Source organism: Sciurus carolinensis, chromosome 9, assembly GCF_902686445.1.
Source record: "Sciurus carolinensis chromosome 9, mSciCar1.2, whole genome shotgun sequence".
In the NCBI taxonomy this organism is placed as follows: Eukaryota; Metazoa; Chordata; class Mammalia; order Rodentia; family Sciuridae; genus Sciurus; species Sciurus carolinensis.
This window is the reverse complement of record NC_062221.1, coordinates 111,659,823-111,684,333: the sequence shown is the minus strand read 5'-3', so window position 1 is coordinate 111,684,333 and position 24,511 is coordinate 111,659,823. Positions and strand designations below refer to the sequence as shown.

At 37.1% G+C, this 24,511-nt stretch overlaps 1 protein-coding gene across 13 annotated transcripts in view; it reads left to right on the top strand.

Annotated features, from left to right (window-relative positions):
* Robo2 (roundabout guidance receptor 2) overlaps positions 1-24,511 on the top strand; it is a 1,215,662-nt gene that overhangs the window by 665,711 nt on the left and 525,440 nt on the right. For 6 of the 13 annotated variants that reach the window (XM_047564679.1, XM_047564671.1, XM_047564675.1 and 3 more), the window contains exon 1: positions 1,711-2,706. The exons of the other annotated variants lie outside the window; for them this stretch is intronic. In XM_047564679.1, coding sequence (XP_047420635.1) covers positions 2,646-2,706 — 61 coding nt within the window. In that variant the 5' untranslated portion in view covers positions 1,711-2,645. Of the gene's footprint in view, positions 1-1,710; positions 2,707-24,511 lie in introns of those variants that run through there. 13 annotated transcript variants of the gene reach the window in all.

Genomic DNA, 24,511 nt, shown 5'->3' with positions numbered 1-24,511 from the left:
TTTAGTATTCCAGAAAGATAAAAAGAAATGTTAATTCAAAACATTTCTGGATTTTCTAGACCACAGTATTCTCTAACACCTCTTAAGTGCTTGGGGGTGCCTTCCCCCCCCCCCTTTACAACCAAATATTGTAGATCAAAAGTGTACTGAAATTACTCAACATTCATGAGAACGGCTTCCTTATTTTGCAAGATTATTTCATGACCGCAATTTTTAAGCATGCTGGGGTTCCATAAGAGCTCTCCTAAATGCCTGAATGTCGGTGACCACTTTTAAAAACACGCAGCATCACGACTGTGATAGGCAGAGCAGAACAAAGTTAAGTGGCAACAGCAGAACCTTTTCAGCCAAACAAAAGGCTCTTCCTGGAACGGCCTTAAATGTAGAGGATCCTTCCTAATATTTTCCAGTAGGGGGAACTAAAGACTCATCATCCAGCGTTAGCGAGACTCCGGGAACTGCGTGAGTTCCTGTAAGCCGCCTTCTAATCACCGGACAAGCATCAAACAGCTACCAGGAGCCTGTGATCACACGTGGGCCCGGCCACACCGGACGCACCGGGGCACCGCAGACACTGGCATCCCTTTGATCAAACGTGGCCTCTCTTAATCATCACCGGTCCCGAATGACATTCACCATGTAGATTTTGCCGTATTTTCGCGGTTTTATCATCTTTGGGCTAAAATTCGGCTCTTTTAGAGCAGCTGGTGTTAGCTTAGTTAGGTTACCTAGATCTCCAGATCAGAATCTGTGTTTTACGAATTTCCTTTCGGAGGTGCTCGTCTCTGGAGGGTAAAGCCTTAGGGTATCCCCCGCCTCCGAGCTCTTTGATTCTCGCTCCCCATCCTAAGCATCTTCTGGTGAACTCCCTTGCATCCCACGATCCCGCGTCAAACTCTTCTTTGAGAGGTCATAAGGCAACAGAGTAACCCAAGGGGATGCCACTCCTTCCTCTCCTCTCCAACGCCCCGGGATGCTTTAGGGCCATAGATCTTGGTTAAAACAAGCCGGTAGAGGTTAAAGATTTCTTTCCCCCGCCCCTGATTTTTTCCCCCTTCCTGGTTCCTTTTATAACCGTGTAGGAAGTACCCGCACACCACCTTCCCACTCCAAAAGGTGGTTCTATTTCTTTTCCTTTCTCCCTCCTGCTCAGCTTCTCATTTTGCTAAAAGGTGAAGAGTGAGTGTTTGTGTGATTTTTACGGGTAATGAGGCTGCGCCCTGGGTCCTAGAGGATGATCTTTTTTCAGAAAGCGTGTGCAGCTCCAGCAGACGGAGGGATGAATAATTAGGAAGGGCTTCCATGAAATCACTCACCGAGAAAATTACCTGCCCATTAAACGGGACGCGGCGAGGAGCAGGAGGCTAGAGCCCACCTATCGCCTTCCGAGGCGGGAAGGAGGGGGACGAGGAGGCAAAGAGACCGGGAAGGAGTTGACCACCGGTGGCCTCGGCCCTTGGCAGCCGGTGGGGCTCCAAATTTGTCAATTTCCGTCCCCCCGGGGCTCTCGACTCTCCAGACCCCCTCCACAGTCCCCGGCGGGCTGTTGCCCCTGCACGAGCGGGTGGCGGAGTCTGGAGGTGGAGAGCTCAGTGCACCCCCTCATCCCCCACCCCTCCCCGGGGCAGACTCCAAGCAGCTTCATTCCTCCCCTCCCCTCCCGCCTCCTCGCCTTCCCTCCTCTAAGTCCTTCCACCCGAGGCAGCTGCAGGAGGAGGCGGACGCTCTGCAGCCCCGCTGCCGGAGCAGCGGCAGCGGCGGCGGCTGGACCTGAGGGACAGGCGGCTGGACTGCGCCTGGTGGCTGGACTGTGCGCTCCTATTCTCTCCCGCTCCCGGGTCTTGGGCTCACTCGCCCTGTGCCGCTCTCGCCCGCAGCCTCTGGGTGCACAATCGCTCAGAGGCGGCACCGCCGGGTGGCCGCAGCCTCAGCCCTGCCCCTCCCTCCCTCCCTGCAGCCTCACCACGTAGGAGTTCGGATTCTCCACCCGATTTCCCTTTTCCTCTCTTTTGGAAAGGAGAGGTGGAGGGCGGCAACAAGGCTGCAAAGGAGAGGCCCGCCTGCAAAGTGTTGCTTTGACACATCCTTATTATGGAAGTTAAGTGAAAAAAAAAAAAAAAAAAAAAAAAAAAACCCAAAAAACTCCGGGACGTGTTGCTGCTACGGAGGAGACTGGGGAAAGAGAACCAGTAGGCAGGCCAATGGTTTTTCGGCAGCGCTTTGGCAAGTTTGTGGAACACTTTCTAGGAATTAGGTCTTTTTCCTCCCCCTTCATCTTCTTGACTTCTGAAGAAAGAACTTGGCTTTGGATTGCAATGGAACCAAAGGAGAGAGGGTTAGACACACTTGAATAATCTCTCCGGCTGGGGTAAATTTGTGGGAATTTAGGAACCAGAGTGTGGAAATACGGCAGCCTTTGAAGTGCCCTCCGTTAATTTGGATGGATCTAAGCGTGTCCCACTCAAGACCTCGCCACCAACCCCTTGATCTTGCGATTTGCTCTTCTTGATTCTAACTAGTATTTAAGAAAGTCTGAACTTTGGATCTGAACTTTGGACCTACCTCTTTCTTTGATACTTATTTTTGTACTTTTGCTCTCTGGGATTGGTTTCTAAAACAACCTGGATCATTTTTAATATGTCAAAATGAGTCTGCTGATGTTTACACAACTACTGCTCTGTGGATTTGTATATGTACGGGTTGATGGTAAGTTAAAAATGCTTTTATCCTTTTCGGGTCCTCCCGCCCCCAGCATTTCTTTCTGAATCTGATGTGGGTTATACATAAAATGACATTATGTCTGCTAGTCAGTTTGGACCAGGCAGGAGCTCTTTAGGGGCAGAGGTTTTAGGTCTTTTGTTTCTCTACTGCTGCAAGTGGAACACGTTAATAGTACCTATTGTTGTTATTGTTGTAATTTACTTAATTAATTGAGGAACTGGATAACAAATGATGGGTTCTCAGCTTTGTTAGAAGAAGAAATATCAAAGTGAATATCTTGAAAGACCACGATGCCTAATGTGCCTGCTCTGTTTGGTGTTGGCTCTGAGGTCTAAACTTTGGCTTAGAAATTCAAGGGAAGAACTATTGTAACAGACACTCTGAGGCAGGTTCAATGGGTCAGGAATTTGAGATTGGGTATCACAGAGATCAATGTGTATCACCTGCGTGCCAGTGAACGCTATCCTAGCATGAAATCAGAATGAAGAATTTAGATCACAGAGAGAAAACTGTCAAAAGTGAGACTGGGCGAGGCTCCAGGAAGGGGGTAGCATCAGCTCAGAGCCAGATGCAGGCTGGAGCACTCTGCTCAGTCTCCAGAGGGCAAACACAATGGGGACCTGGAACAGGTGCTATAGGTGTCTCCCTCTAGGTTGAGTCAGTCTGTCAAGCAGATAGTATTCTGCCTGTGATTCTCCTGTCTTTTGTTCTGATTCTGTTTCCTGGGCTATTTTCATAGAATGTCAGTTTTTTGTGAGACTATTACAAAACCCTTTTTGTAGCTGTTTTTAATGAACAGTGAAAATAATTATAAATAACTTTGTTTCAAAAAAAGAAAGTAAAAAAAATTGGTATGGTCTAGGGACTTTAAATTTCTTTTATCAATGGAAAATATTGGTATAAAGAGAGAACAAGAGCACCAACCCCCCTGGAAATGTGGATTGTAATACTTTGTTTTCAATTACTGAATCTGAGGTGTATTAGTCCCAATATTGAAGTCATCATAATAGTGTGTTGCCACATAAACTTTCCTTCAGCATTTGCATTGTGGATGAATTCATTATTTGGGACACTGCCCGTTTTTGTCCATCTGTGGGAGCTAACTTTATTCCTGGCAGCTGCTGCATGGTATCTAATGTATCGTACTTAGAAAGGAAGTCTCTCTATAAACATGAGGCAATACAGATGAGTTTACCTACTGTCAAGTGGCTGTTTTCAATCATGGACTACATGAGTACCTCTGCCCCCCAGCAATAGTAGGCAAAGGATGCATGTGTGCAGGCTGCTTTTTCCCTCCTTAGTGTTATATGTTTAGGGATTGATCATTGTGAATCATTGATCATTGTGGGGCAATATCTATAATCATATCCATAATCATTCTCCATACATTTTCTTCTCTAAAACATCTACCTTTATGATATCTTTACATTACCATAATGAAAAGATTTTCATATTTATCCCAAGTGTGTTTGATCATGATAAGAGACTTTGGTATAGCTATTAAAATAGTCTGTCCTCATAAGCCACAATTTTACATACTTCAATAAAAATGCATGTATAAACTATATATTAGTCTACAGAATTATCACCAAGTTTTTTTTGTTGTTATTGTTTTTTTTTGTTTTTTTAAATCAAGTGTGTCTCTAGGAGGAATACAATTAAATTGCTCAGTGGAAGTGACAGAGGGAATCAGAAGAGCTTGGTGTTACTCAGAATGTAATTAATGTACCAAGGTGTTTGGAGGTATATGAAACAAATGCAATTAACCAGCTTGCTAGAACAGCAGTAGCAAGATATGTTTCTCTCCCTCCTTCCTTCCCTCCCTTTTTTCCTTCTTCTCATGCTCCTTCCTTCCCTTCCTTCCTCCCTTGTATCCCTCTCTCTCTTCTTTCCTTACTTCTCTCCCATAATCCCCCCACTTCCTGCTCTAAAGACACACCTAGAATCTTTGTTCTGATTTAACATTATAGGATCAGGGGTCATAATTTGTCTGGGCAATAATTATACGGCAGAATTCATAGTAACATTGTGGAAAATACCCAGGGGTAGAATAGTTGAGACTGAGGAGGCATTGTTAATTTTTTTTCTCATGTGAAACTAGTTTTGAATGTAGCATCTGCTATGTCAAAATCAAAGGAAACGGTGGACACTCTTATTGAATTAGTATGTAAATCATATGTTTGACATTGGATTGCCTTTGGATACTTCAGAATGATGACAGCTTCTCCATAGGGATTGTTGAAATTTGGGACGTGGACAACACTGCCCTCTAGGCTGGATGGATACCTTGGGACTCAGTGTTCACATATATAATGAGGGAGTTGGATTGTAGGATCTCTAAGCTTTGTTACTTTCTCAGGATGCTATGATATCTATTTACTTATTATCCTTCTTGGAGGTGTGTGTTTATTTTCCACATGAATTTCAAATTTTGAGAGGCTTGTACCATTTCAAAGATATACTGACTATCCTTGTGCTAGACACAGAAATTAATTTTATTCAGTGACAAATGATACATAGATTTGCATTGAAATTTGCTTGGTGGGTTATTTATATGTGCATTTTTATAGTGTCTGAAAAAATGTTAGAGTTTTGCCTCCTTATATAAGGTATATGCTAATATTATTTATGAGTTTTTAGAATCCTGTCCCTGTAACATTCCATAGGAAATAAATATTATGTTAGTTGAGAACTGCAGAAAAACTTTTCTGCTTTGCATGTAAAGAAAGATTTTTATCATTTGGTACAGATTAATTAACCACATGCAGATTAATCTCGGATTATATTGGAGAATACATATTGGGTTTAGAGTTGTTTTCTAGATTTTCTTTGTTTTTAACTAATAATAGAGCTTTTCAATCATTTATAACAAAATAATGTTAACTGTCAGACTTTATATTAACATTTTTATTCCCTACCTTCATATGTTAATCTGATAGTTTTATAATATTTGTGAAAAGGTGTTTTTAAAATGAGAATGGGTTTCTCATCCTCACTTCTTTTTTAAAATGGAAATGGCACACATGATATTTGGGGAGATAAAGATAATGCCTGTGCACAGTGCAGATGTATAATCTCAAATAGGTTTATACATTTTGCTAAAGTGCTTCTTTCAGTAATGGGCTCATTATTGTGGCCATATGTAGCCAATTTCAAAACTTAAATGGCATATAAGTAACCTGAAATGTGTTCTTGCAGTTATGCAGTAATGTCATGTTTGAATTGGCTTTGTTTGAATAACCTTTGATGCTATGCAACATGTGGATCATAAACCAAAAGGATTTCTTAGAACATTAAACAAGAATATCTTAAAGAACATTAAAAGTCATGGTTATACAGAAGGGACAGTTATGGTCATCTCATCTCTGAGCAGCTTGTACAAAATTGCATCTTTGACAATAAAAATATGGATATGTGAGCACATTGCATAAATGTGGATACATACATAGTGATGAAAGGAGCTTGTGTGTGTGTGTGTGTGTGTGTGTGTGTGTATGCAGTTGTATCTGCTTAAGCAGTTCCTGTAATCTGTCAGAAATTAATTTACTTCCAATGTGCATTTTGGTTTCTGACAAGTATTAAGAAAGGATTTTTTAAATCTTATTTCTTTTCCTTTTCTTTCTTCTTTCTCCTCCTTCTTTGCCTTCCTTCTTCTCCTTCTTCACATTCTTTTCCTTTTCTCCTTTTCTGAGCCTGGTGAAAGGAATTAAAGAAACATCTGAAGAAGTTAAGTGACAGTGTTTCTTGAATAATACTTTAGAAAACCTGAACTTAGCGGAGATATATTAATTATGTTTTACCTTTAGGTTAGATATATCCAATTAGGGTTTTGACCTCCTTGCTTTTCTTTTAAGATATGACTTAACCTTATACAAACATGCTTTGAATATATCCTATATTTTCTAGTTTAGACAAACAAATCATCAGATCTTAGTTTGAGCAGAAATGGAAACTTATAAGAGTACCATTTCACAGATTTGTTCTTAAAAAAAGAATTTTTCTTTTTTAATAGTGTATCTAAATATAGGTCTATCATCCTAGATCACTACATTGATATGAATATTTATTTTAATCTTCTTTTGAAAAATTATGGAAAAAAGAATGAATGGATGATTCTAGGCTTTTAAGGAGAAATTCCTAAAAATTCTTTGAGTGTTTTAATAAAATAGAGATGTAAAATGCCATCTAAAGAGTGGTATACTCACCCAAAATACTGTCCCCAACTGAAAACTTGGAGTAACTTGGGCCTCAGTCCCAAGTGTATCCTCCTCCATTTGTAGGCAATCCGAGGCTCTTTTCTTGTATTGCATCAGGTTTTATACATGCACGTATGTGAAGGCTTGTCAAATTGCCCTAATCAGTGTAGGGAGAAATATAAGCTCATGAGGATGCACCTTGGTTTTCTACAGGCACGATCTCCAGTGCCTGGAACAGTACTTGACAGGTCCCTCTAACTACTTGACATCTTTGCGTGGTAGCTAATGATAACATGTTCCACTCAAGCCAAGATAGAGTCTGCTCCTTTTTCTAGTTATTTCCATCTCAGTAAATGGCTTCATTATTCAAAAATTTGTCCATGACCCAAAATGATGAATCACTCTTAACTTGTCCTCACAGCTTCTATCCAGCTTGTTAGCAAACTCTTTGAAATTTATTTTGATACAACCATTTTGTGATTCTGATTTTTTTCTTCCTAGTGTATTAAGAGCATTTTCAAACTTATGCAAAGCTGAAGGAATTTTGCAGTGAAAATCACTGCTATTCTTACCCATCTCTACCATTATATACTTGATTACCACATATCTTATGGATTTATACACTCCCCATGCACCCATTAACTCATCTTATTTTCTTATCCCAGTTGTCTACTCAGTAATCAGAAGGACCTTTCAAGCACATGTAAAGGTACATGTATTCCTGTAGCTCCTTGATCATGGATTACACTCAGAGCTCTTCATAAAGGTTTATAAGATTCTAGACAGACCCCTTTCAATCTCTCTGACCTCATGGGCTCATACTTCTTAGCTAGAATGTGGATTTAGAACTTTCTTCTTCATGTTCTTTGCTATCTCATGACCTTTGCATTTACTTTTTTCTCTACTGGAAATGCTCTTACCTGGATATTTGTATTGATAGACAAGTCTTTCAATTGATTCAGTTAAGTTCCTGTTTCAATATCATGTCTTTAAAAATAAGGGTATAGTAGTCAGTTTTCTGTTACTATAAAAATACCTGAGATAATCAACTTACAAACACATAAGGTTTATTTTGGCTTATATTTTTAGAGGTTTCCATTTCTGATGGGTAGACTGCACTGCTTTGAGGCCTGTGGTGACACATCATGATGGAAAGGCATTCTTACCTTATGACCGGAAACAAAACAAAGGAAGAGGAAGAGACTGAGTTCCTTTGTCTCTTTCATGAGAATGAAACCAAAGACCTAAGGTTTTCCCACTGTGACTTACCTTCTCCCAGTAGTACGACCTTGAGGACTAAGTCTTTAATACATGTACTTTTGGAGAAAATTCCAGATCTAAAATTGTTCTGCTTAAGACATAATTATGCCGAGTGCAGTGGCTGTGCACACCTGTAATCTTAGTGGCTCAGGAGGCTGAGGCAGGAGGGTCTCGAGTTCAAAGACAGACTTAGCAAAAGGGATGTGCTAAGCCACTCAGTGAGACCCTCTCTCTAAATAAAAAAATACAAAATAGGGCTGAGGATGTGCCTCAGTAATCAAGTGCCCCTGACTTCAATCCCTGGTAACCAAAAAAGGAAAGACACAATTGGGCTGCACCATTTATCTTCCTTAAATTTTTTTATCACCTCTTGGAAGTGTGCTTGTGTGTGTGTGTTTGTGTGTGTATGTGTGTGTGTGTGAGAGAGAGAGAGAGAGAGACAAAGTGTGTGTGTGTGTGTGTGTGTGTGTGTGTGTGTTTATCAAACATTGTGAAGAGACTGACATTTTAACTTATTTCCAAATTAAAAAAGAGCTACATGGATGCTGGCAGAAGACATGAGATTGATGGGTCAGAGATAATGCACTTTATTAGTCATGCCACAATGAGCAGCATGATTCATATTTGTGTTGATTTGCCTAGTCTCTGGGGTGGGGGGACTGCAGATAGATGAATGATGCATACATAGTGGATTTTCCTCACAACTGAAGAACCCTGAACTTGGAACCTAAATATTTATAATAGGCAATAATGTAACTTGCCTCACCTATGCCTTAGAGGGAGACATTATGATCTTGACCCTTAAGGAAAATCTGCCTTCTCTTCTCAAAGGAGACCATCTCTATTTTCTAAAGTCTGTGAACTCTATTTTAATATATATCCTTGAAAATATAGTTTGGGAGAAAACAGTAGTTAGTGCCTCTGCTAGCAAGACATGCAGAAACAAGGAGATCAGCATGTTCTCCCTACAGTAGAAAGGTATGGACATTGGTGTGTTTATTGTGTGACTCTTTCTCTTAGTGACTCCTCCACTAAACCACTAGATCAAGGACTTAGGATTCATATTTATCAATGCACCTCCAGTACCTAGAGCACTGAATGACACATAGTAGATAGTCAAATGTTTGTTGAATAAATGCAAATGTGCTTATGGAGTACTTTTGACATGCTGATTTTCATGCCTTAGCCCAATACATGGTATGTTTCCCATTTGAACTAGGGTGTGTGTGTGTGTGTGTGTGTGTGTGTGTGCATGTGCCATGTGTCTCTGTGTGTAGAGAAACTGAGACAGAGTTTACAAACTATATATTGACGCAAATGACACCATGATTTCTGGTAATTTAAAATTTTGCCTTTTGCCTAGCAGGAAATACAGAATTGACCATTTGGTTTGATACACCTCTTTTCAGTCAAAGAAAGGTTATTTTCTATCACGATAATTTTCACATTCACTGTTTCCTGATCTCAACACCAACACTGCTGTGTGTTTTAACACACCGTTGAGTGTTATGCATGTTTTGATTAGGCACTTTCAGATGATAATGATGTGCCTCCGCAGGACCATACATTCTCCCCCACACTGAGCAACATGATGATATCTAGCCTAAGATTTGAGACTTTCTTGTACATTTATGGCAGATTTCACTTTCTACTTAAGCATTGGCAACAAATTAAAATGATTCCTCTAGTTTGGAGATGGAATCAAATAGATTAGTTCTAAAATTGGTCCCCAGGTATGTAGCTCCCTAATAATTGAAAAAGAAAAGGAACATTAAAAGTAACATCCCCAGTAATGGGCCTCACCTGTTCTATCTATTGTAATCATCACACCCAAGGAACTGTTTCCCATCATCGACACTAAGCTGAGATACTTAGCACTTGGCAAGCACTTGGCAAGCGGAGCCTTCTTTGCAGAGTTACTTTTGGTTTAAGAAAATGAATTGAAGCCTTAACAGGAAAATTTAGTTTTCAAAACTAATAAAGGCAAGCATCGATAAATCTCTGAACTTTGGTGATTAAATCTTCTTTTTCTCCAGTAGTTTTGCTGAGATGTAATTCATATGATATAAAATGTATGTGTTCAAAGCATATAGTTCTGGGTGTTTAGTACACTTACAGAGTTGTGCAATTATCACTAGAACCTAATTTTATAATTACCTCAAAAGGAAATCTTACACTGTGTTCATTGTGCAATGTGGTCTCTAAGCATAGGAAACTACTTGTCTACTTCCTGTTTCCATAGATTTGTCTGTTCTGGACATTTCATATAAATGGAATCATGCAAAATATGACATTTGTGACTAGCTTCTTTACCTTAGTATAATATTTTCAAGTGTGATCAGGTGGTAACATGAAACAGTACTTCACTTTCTTTTTATTGCTGAATAATATTCCATATCACTTATTCTTTGGCATATAAACTATGAACTATTATAGATATTGCTACTTTGAATAGCCATGTATTAATTTTTATGTAGACAAATGGTTTTTATTTGTCTACTTTAACCTAGACTGGAAGTTCTGGGCCACATGGCAACTCTAGGTTTAACTTTTGGAGAAATGCATGACTATCTTTCAAAGCAGCTGCACCATTTTACATTCCTACCAGTGGTGTTTGTGATAAATATTTTCTTTTAATTTAAAGAAAGCATTGAATAGCCTTCATGAATTCTATTTAATGTTTTGCATTGAAATTATTTTATATTACAAACATACCTCTTTAATTTCCAACAGTCCTAATTTCTAATTGGTTTGCTGATTGTTGTTTTTGAGTCTTCTTTAGTTGTCCTGTAGGGTTTTATGAATGCAGTTAATAAGACTGAACTTGTCACTTTTAGCAGAGACCTCAAAAATATTTAACATAAATCATAAAATGTGATCATCTCAGAGCTACGAGAAATATATGTAATTATGTGGCACAAGTGTCTATTACTGGGTCACATGGAGAATTGAAGGTCAAAGATTTTATGTGCCTTGTCACAGAACCCACTGCTACTTAATAATGGAGCTGAATCTAGAGCTCAGTGATGTTTTATGTCTCTAACATATTTCTTCCTGGGAGAGACTCTTTCTAGTTTCCTAGCCCTAAAACTTTGTAACAGGAATTTCATCCTACTGTTTACACTGCATGAAAATGACCAGTTGTTTTCTAAGTATGTCAGTGAGAGTATCATCTGGATATATTGAGGTTATCATTTGATTCAGCACACACTAATAGAACACCTATTTATAGATAGGACAACTTTCTGGGCTCTGTGAGGAATATCATAACTATTAAATTGCTTCCACCTTTAAGGACATTCCTATTAAATAATAGGGAAGGTACCAAATGTTCAAGTCACCAAAATAAAAATAGTGTCCAATAAATGGGGATTTGGTAACATTCACAGCAGAGTGTGGGGACTTCAAGAAGGAATAGGTGGTTTCAGGCTGATAGGAATTGGGAAGGGTCAGCAGCCCATGACTCACTTAACCTGGGCCACAGAGGAGTAGGGGGCATTTGATGGGTGGAAAAATTAGAAATTACATTTCAGCAAAAGAAGGAAGACTACAATGAATCAAAATGCAGTCTGTTAAAAAAAAACAACAACAACAACTCAGGCAAAAAAAAAAAAAAAGTCATGGAGAGGGCAAAGCCATGCTAAAGGGAAAGACAGAAAATCTACTTTGGATGCAATATGGTTTGTAGGGAAGAAGCATGTTTTGATAATTAAAAGACTGTCAGCAAGTACTACCGAGTAAGTTTCAACAAGAATTTAAACCCTCTATGCCTCAATATCTTTATCTGTAAATGAGGCATGGTGTTAATATCTCTCTCAAACAGTTGTTATGAAGAATAAATGAATATATTATATATAGGAAAAATATATTATGCTCTGAATGGTACCTGATGTTTTATAAGCACCATCTAGATGTTATTTACTATTTTTATTACTAATAGCATTTTCATTATATTATCATTCCCTACATAGTATGAACAAGGAAATAACTAGAAGAGAACTTGTCTGTCAAACTGTCTGGGGGCTACATTTGGGATACATTTCTATGACAGTTTTCATATAATTTTTTTTTTAGCTTGAGTCTTCAAATGACTGATGAGAATTTTTGTTGCCTCTTAAGTGGACTCATCTGTGACCACACCTATGCAACTGCGACAAACGTGCTATGACATGTGTGTTTCCATTGCATCATTTGATGATTACAGAGCAAATGGCATTCCCACGTGCATAGTGTTATGAATGAAAGGAATAAACAAGGGGGATGTACTTCAGATAGCAATTTTTGTTAACAAATAGAATATGCTTGGATAATGCTGCATGTTATCTCATGTCAACAATTTACATTCTATCCAGAATATTTTTACCTGGCACTTTTGATGCAAAGTCCCAAGAAGATAAATCCTGTGTAAAATCAACTTAGTGAGTTCTGATTAAACACCCCTACTGTGGAAAATCTTCTAAAAACACATTATTGAGACTCCTCTTACATTTTTCTCTATTAACCCAATTATGTAGTATACACATTGATTCTAAAAGTTACCCATTATTAAGATTTGCATAATGAGTGTTTGTGTATATCAGAAAGGATAACCTAAATAGAATAATATTATGACTCCTCAGGATGGGACAGAAGCTCTGAACTTCAGGGTCAGTTTTTATACCTATTAATTGTATGGTCTTAAATTGTTACAAATCTTTTATTTTTAATAAAGATGAGATTTGACTGTGTACTCTCAAGATCTCCCTCAAACTTACATTCTGCTTTCTAAGTACTTATATTTAATGCTTTATTGTTTGTTATCATTCTCAAAATTTTAGCCCAGAAAAAATTATCCAAAACTATAAATATGCATCTTTGAAAACAATCATGGTCTATTGCCCAATCTGCTTGTGGTACGTCCTCTATTTTGGTGTGAGCTCAGAGACATGAATATGGATGGTAGGCAAATATCACTAATCTTATGATTCATATCCACATTTGTTTATTAATGACCAGTAATACTTAGGTTTTCTTTATGACTAAATGGAATTTTTAAAAAATAGTAAATCTAAGAAAATAATAGTCTTCAATCATTGTGTTTAGGTTTATGACCTCTGAATTAGAACCATATGCAACATAGTAGCTTTGACTCAGGAGGGTTAACAGCCATTTTTAAATTTCTGTGGCCAGGATTGATGTGGGATCTATTTCCTTTAATTTTGGTCCCACGATTTTTTGGAAATTAGCTGGAGAACATGGAATATAATAACTATCCCAGTTCACTGCTTTTGAGTTTAAACAAGGAACACCTAGTTAAAACCAAACTGGAACTTAAGGGATTTGTCCAAAACCTCTACTATAGTTATAACCAATTAAAATGTTCCTAAGTACCATCAAAAAGGGGAGAACTTTTGCCTTTCAGAAATAGTTAAGAATTTTTTCTTTTGTAAAGAAAAGTTTATAAATCTTTATAAATCAAGGTTAGAGCCATACTTTAATGTTTTGCAGTGTATATTTTAAAATTCTATGAAAGGCCACAGTATGGTTAAACTAATTTGTTTAACTCTGTCTGATAATCATGGAATATGATTTTTGGTATTATGTTGAATTAAAGGAGATTTATGATGATTCTCACAATAGGCATTCAATTGTGTTTTATAACTTTATTTTAATACTTCTACATATTGCTAAATAACAGTGTAGTATTGAAAACCATGCCCAAAGTTAGAGAAGTATTCTACTTTCCCCTCCTGGATATCCAACAGCTTGTATATTCTCAAGTATCTTTGAATGTCAGCCATAACAACAACCAACCTTTACTCAAATGACAGTTATGTTACTGTCCTGGTTTGCCCATCTCTATCATGTATTGGAGGAGAGAAACTGGGTTGAGAAGAATATAACTTTTTTTTTTTTTGTACTGGAGATTAAATCCAGGTACTTTAGCACTGAGCCACATCCTCAGAACTTTTTACTTTTTATTTTGAGACAGTCTCCTTAAGTTGCTTAGGGCCTCCTTAGGTTGCTGAGGCTGACCTTGAACTTGCAATTCTCCTGCCTCAGGCTTCCAAGTCCCTGAGATGGCAAGTATATGCCACCAGGCCCAGCTTGAATATAACCTTTTGCAAATAAAAACCAGTTATGACATTCATCAGCATTTTATTTCCAGGCAAAATGGACTTTGAAGAGTTATAACACATAATTTGATGTTCTCAAAACAATTTTATTGTCTGCAATTTATTTCACTTAATCTCAAGACTTAAAAATTGACAATGCAAAAATATCTCAAGAGTTCATGAGCCCTGCACACACAAATCTTAAAACTGTCATTCAGTGGGGATTTGCAACTTCATCTTCTCTTCAAAACATGGTCAATGCTATTTAATAATTTCACCAGAGAAGAAGTGCTAACAGATTCAATGGGGATTTTTTTTCATGACTCTTATGAAAACATGTAGGTGATTTTGTAGTTAAGTATGTTTTTAAGTGCTTCAATCCCACTGTTGTGATTTGAAAGCATGGATAATGTCAATTTTTAATACAAAATGAAAGAAAAAAGAATTGGGGAAAATATGTACAACATGCGTGTACATATAAATAGCTCTTAGCCACCTCACCCCCATACACAGGGCTATAAGATATGAATAAACCGATTCATGATTCTTGATGCTTGATCTCTATTCATAATTGAGCTCAAAACTTTAATTTCAAGAACGCTTTTCAGGCTATGAATTCTTATTGTACTTTTCTGTTAAACTCTTAACACCTGCGATGTTCATCCGTTGGATGTAATGAAACTCTCCAGATTTGTAATTCTCTCAGTAAATGTGTCTCATTATGTTAAATTTAAATTCCAAGTTTGTTCAACTTTTCAAAAGGATTTTTTATCTTTCGAAGCAGGAGCTAAACATGGTATGCAAATAAGATGACCAGGCAAATGCTTTTACAGTCTCATCTTTATCAGGATTTGCTTCTAAGTTTTCTAAACATGGAGTGCTTTGGGAGTTTCTGAATAATTTTTTGTTTTCATTTGAAATGGTCCAGGGGATTTAAGGATATGACTGGGAGGGGTGATCTTTGTGAACTGTAAGGGGTCAGTGACAGGGTGCATTCAAAATAAAAAACTGAACATTTGAATGAAGTGGATCAGCCTAGTATCGGACACTCAACTATATAGCAAGCAGACAAGCTGATATTTAGTTCTATAGATTGTTAACATTCACATAAAACAGAATTATTTAGCATTTACTGAATCCTTTTTGATAATCAATTTGGGATCAAATGCAAAAGAACATGTGTCTGCTTTGTATGACCCCAAATTCTTCCATTTTCTCTTTGAGCAGATGACATGCCTTCTTTGCTGACTGATATTGGTTGCTAGGAGAAGTGCACTGGTTTGGTCCCTTCTTATCCAGCAGTAAAACTAAAGAGTGTATTGAGTGAGAGAAAGAGGCAGAACATAGTACAGGCCATGAATCATGACTTGTCTCTAATATGTCCACTTTGCTCCAATTTTTTTTCTTTAAAAACTTTTGTTTTTACCAATGATGCTTTCTTTCAGCCATTATCTATAATCCTCCTGGAGCCTAAGGGGACAGGGTTGCTAAAGAGAGGCTGGGCTGCTAAGAGTCCACTCAGAGCAGTAATAAAAGCCTTGAGAGTTATTCATGGGGCCACATGAGTGAGAAAGCCCTACTCCATGAATAGCATCAGTCAGCTGCCTTTGAGATCAGTGATTAATACCTTCTGTTTGTAGTGGGGGGAGGCAGACAAGAAAGGTTTTTATACTACTTTGGCCATTTTGCAAATTAGATAGTATACAGCATCAAAACTTTCGACAAAGAAATTACTTAATTTTCAATACCTGCAGTGTTCTTTTACAAACGTAGTGTTTTACATACTGTTAATTGTGACTACTGTCCAATGAAATTGAAATGGTAAAAATATCCCAAATGAGCATTTTTTATAAAACCAGCCATCCTTATACTTCAGCAAAGTTTGTGATGATACTGAATTAAAAACATGATGGGTAGTGATCATATTCAGAATGTTGTCAAGGCAGAGTCCTTTCACAACATTCAAATAGCATTTTTGTTTGTTTGAAGAAACTAATTACAATACTCTTGAGAATTTAGAGAAGCATCTAATGAGAAAGTGTTAAGGGTGGCAGGTGTTAGTTTCCCATGAGCACTTGGATGTAAGGGACAGTATGATTTACAAAGAAGTCATTATTTATATATATGCATGTGTGCACAGTATGCTTTATCTATGGGATAGTTTAGCATAAGGAACTGGAGATGGTATCATTATAATCCCATTATATCTTACATCTTTTGATCACCTTGTATGCACACCACAGTTTAAATAAAATGCTTGAGGTTTAGGAACCATGTGACTCGTCCACAGAGCATAGATAGAAAAGTTTCTGGCTTTGGTGGCCTGTTGTTTGGCAACTGGAAAATGTAAATTGATGCTTCTCCAATCTGTTTTTCAGCATGATTCTAATGTCATGCAGATTGGTAATATTTAGATGATAAAGTAAGCCAAACTTTAGTGTTTTATAAAATCATTCCCATTCTTCTCTTTATTTTACATTTTTTTATTTTTGATGGGAGCATCCTAGTATGGTCCTGCAATACCTACTCATGTTGAATCCAAAGTCTATACTTTGAGAATAAACAACATTTAAAAGATTCTGCATGATCCTTCTTATAACCTGTTTTTCACTCTGTGGAAGTGAAATATCTTGTTAAGAGGTGGAAATACCCAAGGGCAATCAGAGATAAAATTGTAACGATTTGGTGAGTGATGTCTAGAGATCAGCTTTAAGTGAGGTCTGATTTAACATCTTTATTAGTGATACAAAGGACAGAACAAAAAGAAATTACATATCTCGGTATTAGAAAACCATCATTCCTTCTCCTCCTCCCCTGAAACCACATGGAATGATTCACAAAATTCAGGAAGAAAAAACTCTTAAGAGAGTAACAGCTAAAGCTTCATTTAGTATATAAATATAAACAAATTCTTCAGGGAAATAATCAGAAATTTAGATATCTAACTAGAGGGAGAAGCCAGCAAAGCAATAAGACTGAAAGGGCCCAGGGGATAAGTGTAGGAGCCCTGGCAAGGAGAGAATGTGATTCAGATTAGAAGTGTCATATTCCAGTTTAAAGGTCACAAGATTATAGTGCCCATTTTGGTAGTTTTGCATCACTAACTAGGGAGAGTCCCCTTCAATAAATGTGGCTTAAGTGCAATTGAAATACTTCTTTCATTTTGCATTTCACTGCCAGAAGATGAGAAAGGTTTTGGCAGAAGGGACACAGAAGTTAGTACAAAGATAGAGTCTTCAGGAGGATGACTGCTTAAAATCAGCGAAGGTTGCACTCATTGTCTGTGTGTATCCAGGCCTATGCAGATGGACTCTAGAAGATCTTTGTAAATATTAGGGGGAAATTTTGGCAAAAATGGAACCATGTTCAAAGTATTTTGCCAGTCACTTTTCAGGACTTGGGTTGCCACAGACCTTGGAAGCCATGAGCTGCATTTAAGTGGAAAATACTCATTGAAATTATTGTTACTTAAACTTTAGGAGATGCTTAATATAAAGTTGTATTGTAGTTCAGAGGAAAATTAGTATACAATGTGAGTCTACTATATAAAGAGACAAGAGTTGTAATCAGATGCATTGGTTGAACAGAACCCAGAACATAATCTTCTTACTACTTTCAACATTAACAAAATCTTGTTAGATGGCCATGTGTCCTTTGGGGCTATACAGTTTAAGAGAATGTGAAAAATTTGATCATCTCTGTTCTGTAGGGAGACAGAAAATGATAACAGGAAAATGATACCTAAGCTTAACAATCTACGTTGGAGTTCCTTGTTGTGTTTTCCATCTGATCACCATTATTTTGAATAAATTAATTATAGAAGGGGGAACAATGGCCTATAATTTGATTTTAAAATCGACTTGCTGGGTTTAAAACATTTTCACATATTCAGTGATGGTCACATACAAGCTGGTACCACTGGTTATTATTTTATATCATGAATGATAAGCCCAAGAGAACAAAAAGAATGTAGAGCTGGTGCCAGCCATCACCAACTTCATCTTGTTCTTGTAGTCTCAAGGTACTTCTGTTAGCATAATACTCTTAATCTATGGGATACTGTAGACTGAGTCTCTCAGAACTTTTCTGTAAAGGGAAAAAGCAGTAACTAACTTTAGCTTGGTCAGCTGTGAACTTCTGCACACTATTCAACTCTGCCTTTGTGGGAAGAAAGTGGCTGTAGACAACATATAAATGAAGGAGCATAACATGTTCCTATAAAACTTTACTAAAACATTTTGAATTTTTATTATAATTTTTGATATCATAAAATATTGTTTTTCTTTCACTTGTTTTTTTCCACCATTTAAAAATTTAAAAAAGCTATTTCTTATGGGTCATAGAAAAAACAATGGGCCAGATTGGGCACAAGAATGATAAGTTGCTATAGAGAATATACACTGGTCCTTGTCATTAGAAGAACTAGAGGAAGAATGCTTGGGTGGGTAAGTGGCACAGTACAGTTGGAATCCTCCCATATTATTTCTTAAACTTCATTATGATCCTCATCCTTCCCATAAACATTTAGAGTGCTTCTATTCTATGCACTTGGTTGTATTCTTTTCTTTTCTTTTTTCTTTTTTTTCTTTTTGTACCCGGTATAGAACCCAAGAGCACTTACCACTAAGCCACATCCCAGCCCTTTTGCTTTTTATTTTGAGACAGGGTCTCACTAAGTTACTTAGAGCCTCACTAAGTTCCTGAGGATGGCTTTGAACTTGCGATCCTCCTGTCTCAGCCTCCCATGTTTGTGTTATTTAGGTACCAAGATGACTTACCCATAGACTCTGCCCTCAAAGACTATATCTGAAGTATTCATAGAGTTCATTGAGAACCCAAAAGTTGCCCAGAGGCTTGTGAGAAAGCTCACCTGGCAGGTAACTTGAGCAGCATTGAGAAGGAAATGAGGGTTGAGATTGCTCTTTGAACAAGTGGTTATGTTGCTAGGAATGGCATGGAAAGGCTGCCAAAGTCATCAAATTAATAGATATGGTGTTTCTGGTTGGGTACAGGCACAGAGAGGAGAGCCCTGGAAACAGAGTTGGAGGTTGTCTTTGGAAAGACTTAGTCATGGAAGGAAAGCAGTGAAACTCATCAGGAAGTTTTAAAGTTCTTAAAAATATAGTATGTGGGGCTGGGGTTGTGATTCAGGGGTAGAGTGCTGGCCTAGCATGTGTGAGGCACTGAGTTTGATACTCAGCACTGCATATAAATAAATAAATAAATAAATAAATAAATAAATAAATAAATAAATAAATAAAATAAATGCCCATCAACAACTAAAAAAAAATTTTAAAATATTTATATATTATGTGCTCTCTATAAGGTTGTTATTAAAGATGGAAAGACCAAAAGCAGAGAAAACCCTTTAGGAATGGATGGTGAATTTTTAGAAGACGTAGAGGACATTTAGAATTTTTAGAGGACAAACTGACTCAAAAACTATGGTAGAGGGAGATTTGACACAATTGGACTGAATGCAGGGGAATAGGGGAGAGAGAGAGAAAAGAGAGAGCATGCGCAAGCCTATGTGCACATGAAAAGAGGCTTCTAGGAGTTTAAGTTCAAGTTGGGAATTTGGGAAAGTGAGTCAGAATTAAGATATTTGCCATTATATTTGTCTTATGTCTCAAACTTTGAGGAGAATTTTTTCATCCTATCCTTCCTTGCTATTTCTCCAAAGTTGAAGATATTAGTAGACCCTTTGCTATTTGTGATTTCTTTTCTGTTCACTTGTTTGGCTTAGTGCACATTTGAACTCAAATTCAGATTTGCATGAAGTTTAAAACTAAGACTGGTACCTATATACATGCCTTCTGTTGAAAAATTCAAATAGTTCCTTTTTTCTTTTTGTACAGAATACATGGTATCTTTAAAACCCAGGAATAATTTCACAAAACTTTCCAAGAGAAATCTCTGCCTTCTGTTAGTGTACAGCAAGGTTCTTATTTATATCTTAGTCCATTTTATATCTGCTGAAATACATTTAGGACAGAGTTTAAAGTTAGGTGAGCATAATACATACTTTATAGACAGTTTTTATGTAGAAATTTATGCAGTTTATGCCATCTGACCCCAAGTAAGTTCAAGAGAAGATCTTCCTTGCTGAAATCAAGGTTCTTCCTTTCAGTACAAAAAAGTACTGTGTGCAGTGGGGGAAGCCAATACAATGGCGCTTCAAACTCAATGTGTCTGTCCCCTCACCTGCATGGCTATCAGCCTGAGGATGAAGGCCCAGAGGAATTGTACCAGTGAGATTCTCTGCTTGCTGCACAAGTATGTGTTGTCTCCTTTTCCCCAGTCTTAGACTTGTCCATTTCACTCATTTTTTCATTGTGTGTGTGTGTGTGTATGTGTGTGTGTGTGTGTGTGTGTGTGTGTGAGAGAGAGAGAGAGAGAGAGAGAGAGAGAGAGAGAAGAGAGAGAAGGCAACTAGTATCTCATCAATACGGAAATAAAAATAAGATGAGCAGTGGGAAATAATGGAGACCAATTTTTAGAGCTTCCAACTGTTTTTATTTTGTCAATTTCATGTTACTGCCATGCTGTGGGGCCACATCATAGCCAACATTTGAAAACACATGGGTACTGCACCTTAGCATCACTGCAACTGAGAGGAGTCCAAAGCATACAAAATCACATCAGTGTATGTGCATGTGCGTGCACATGTGTGTGAAACCTGGCTACAGGGTATGCAACAGTCATGAAATTAGAGTCATACTAATTAAGTCCCACATGTTAACTTTGGAATTGTGAAACAGATATAACAAAGAAGCCAGCCTGCCTGCCTTCCTTTCTCCCTTTCTCTCTCTCTCTCTTTCTCTTCCTCTCGTCCTCTCTTTTTCTCTCTTTCTTTTTTTTTTCTTTTTTAAAATAACACCTGATACAAAATATTCACCTGGAACTCACCCTTCTATGATTTCTATATAGTACTTTTAGCTTAATTTTTTTTCCTGATTTTCCCTCTTTTCAACTTCTGAATTTTCTGACCACCATTAAACCCTGTTGCCTCTAGTAGTCATCATTCTGTAACAAGGAGCATCTACATGTTGAAAAGGTGGTCCTGATATTAGGGATCTATACATACAATTCACTTTTTCTGATTTTGTCATCTGGCCAGAAAATTGTATACTGTATTGACAAAGGACTTTAATTCTCATAATAGTCTGTGAACTCAGTAGGGATAACTTTGCTGATGAGCTATATAAAAATGATTAGAACTATGCACAATCTCATAATGGATTTATAATAGAAATATAGATTCTGTGAAAGAAAATACGGTAGACCCTTTTTCCATTTTTCCTCTACACTGTTACTCTACAATACATTATGCTTTCATACTATCTTGGAGTACCATCAATAATAATTCCATATAAGGGTTAAAAAGAGTTTGATAATATGAATATTCAGAGGCCTCATTTAAGCATAATATATCCACATATATAACCTTATGTGAATTGAATTGGACTGTAATTTGGGTTTTATAAATGTAACTAGACTACATTTCTGTACCTTGGGATACTAATCAAAACCAGCATTTTACTTTTATCACATCCATTGCAATTTGGTTTACTTATTTAAATTTATGTAACTGTTAGATCATTTCTTATTTTTGCTCTTCTAATTTTATACTGAAAAGTAGGGAGGTTGAGGCAGGAGGATTGCAAGTTTGATGCCAGCCTTGGAAACTTGATTTAATTTTTAGGCCCTGTCTCAAAACTTCAAAAAACAAACAAACAAAAAACCCCAAACTAAAAAGGACTGGGAATGTAGTTCAGTGGTAGAGCATGCCTGGTTTTAATTCCCAGTACCACAGTAAATAAATAAATAAATATATAAAAGTAGGGTCAAGACAACCAGAAGAATACTTATGAGCTGAATTTTGGCAATATGGTGGTTATGAGAAAACATAGCTTTTTAAATAGTTGTGAAATAAATTATGTTAAAAGGTAGATGGAGAATTTGAACTGTCCTTACAAATCAATGCATGGTATTAATAATAAGCCTTTCATGAAAGGATTTAGAGCTTGTTTTTTAGTCATTTACCTCACACAAAGAGAAGAGTTTTCTTTGTGGGAAATTAGATCATCCAGAAGACCTCAAATATTTGAGTAGCAACTTTATGAAGCAACACTCAGTCCAAACAAGTTCCAACAAGATAAAAGTCCTCAGGATAAGAGAAAGGGATGATGGCCACAAAGATCTACCACTGAGTTTCCCAGCTTTTATTGTCTCATGTAGCTAAGACTTTCTTTGATGAAGTCATCTTTTCCTGATCCATCTGTATAAGAACTTGCTCCCCTCTCCCCACCCTTTTATCAAGAAAGGCAGTATTGAGCAAATTTGGTACAACTTGTAAAGACCTAATTTTGTTTGACGAGATTCACAAGGATTAGGCAACAGAAAGTAAAGATGATAATACTGAGTATTTGTAAATGAAAAGTTTCACTGCTTATTATTAATATCATAGTACATGCTGTGCTGTCACTCAACCGAAGACACAAATACTGCATAACATTTCTTTTTGCATTGTGAGAAGCCCACATCCTTTCATTTCTTTGAAATTATATTTAGAGACTGGGTAACAATGACAATAGAATATTCAGGAAAAATAGTATATTTGGTATATATTTCATACCCTTAGTAACACAAAACTCAAAGAAAACAAAATTTTTAGCAGATTTTATTAAGGCTTATAGACCCAGTGATATAAAAGTACTTACTGTTTTTAAATTTATTATTTAGTATTTCTAACGTATTATAAAAGTTCTTGCTATTTTAAAATATATTGCTTAATATTTCTAACATGAAACCTAAGATAGTAACATTCATAATTATAGTCAGGTAACATATTTCATAGATCAGAGACCATGTAAATGTATATAGCATGTACATCGAGTATGTACAGGTATACACACATTTTCACATACATGTGTGTATGTACTTAAAGTTTCATAAAAGAACTTAGACAACCAAGTTCAATTCTGTCCTCCAGTCTTAACATTTTTATGAATTAGTTACTTATATGCAAATATACATTTGCAAGGTATCCATTTTACAACATGTGAGTCAGACTTACAGATTTTGGATACCATAGGGGATTTAAAAAAAATATGTAGTTGGATTTTCATTTTATTTGATGTTATTAGGGTGTGTGTGTTGTTTTCTCCATCAAGATGGAGAATACTTACATTTATTTCTAACATACTATTTAAAAACTCATTAGAATATTGGAATAAGGAAGGCCTCCAAAGTCTTTGTACTAAACTTTTGAAGTCACCTGGACAGAGTAAGTGAACAAAAAATATTGGCTTAGATATTTTTAGCTTGATAGTCACCTAGCTTTCCTCAGTTGCCTTGAGGCAAACATATGGACATTAAAAGTATAATTCTCTGCTGTTGCCTGGAAAGTTCCAACTTAGTGTAAGTATTATTCACAATGGAATTGCTATTGTGATTTTAAATAAAAGAATATTGTGTGCCATCTGGTGTAACCTGCTCACTTCTTCCATAACGTTCCAAAGAACAAGTTCCCAAGTCCAACTTTAACAAAAGTCTCCAGCAATATTGGCAGCACTCTGGCGAAAGCAATGGAAAAAATTGTGTCTTTGGACTATGTCACTAAAAGACAGTCGCTTTTAAAATGCATACTGTTTTGCTCTTTCCAAGATAATGACTGTTATTATTAGTTTAGATGATAGCACATGATCTCATTATATATTGATTATGAAAATGTATTTACTCAGCATTTGCATTATGCTGAACACCTGTAAAGATGTGGTGAGTTTTTAGTTTTCTGGGAAGGATACATAATAAATAATCTCATTGAATGTGTATGTGACTGCACTTAAATTTAAATACCATAAAAGCAAAGTAAAGGATCATAAATAGCCATAAATAGATTTAAAAATCTATGCAATGTGGTTTGTTGGTCCTAGAGACCTCCTGGGGAAGTGATATTTAAGTTGAGGCCTGTAGGGGTGGAGATAGCTGTTTAAAGACTTGGGTCAGGGAAGGGAATACCAGGTATAAGGAAAGCCCTGAAGGGAGACCCAATGGGAGAACATGGCATCTTTGAAAATTTGGAAAAACCGTCTAGTAGCTGGAAAGTGGTGAGCAAGGGAAGTTGGGAAGGAGGCTGAGCTGGATGACATAGCCTTGTAGGTGAGGACTCGGAGACTAATGCTAAGCAAAAGGAAAAGGTTTAGAGAATGACTATGCTCCTAGGGAATTGACAGT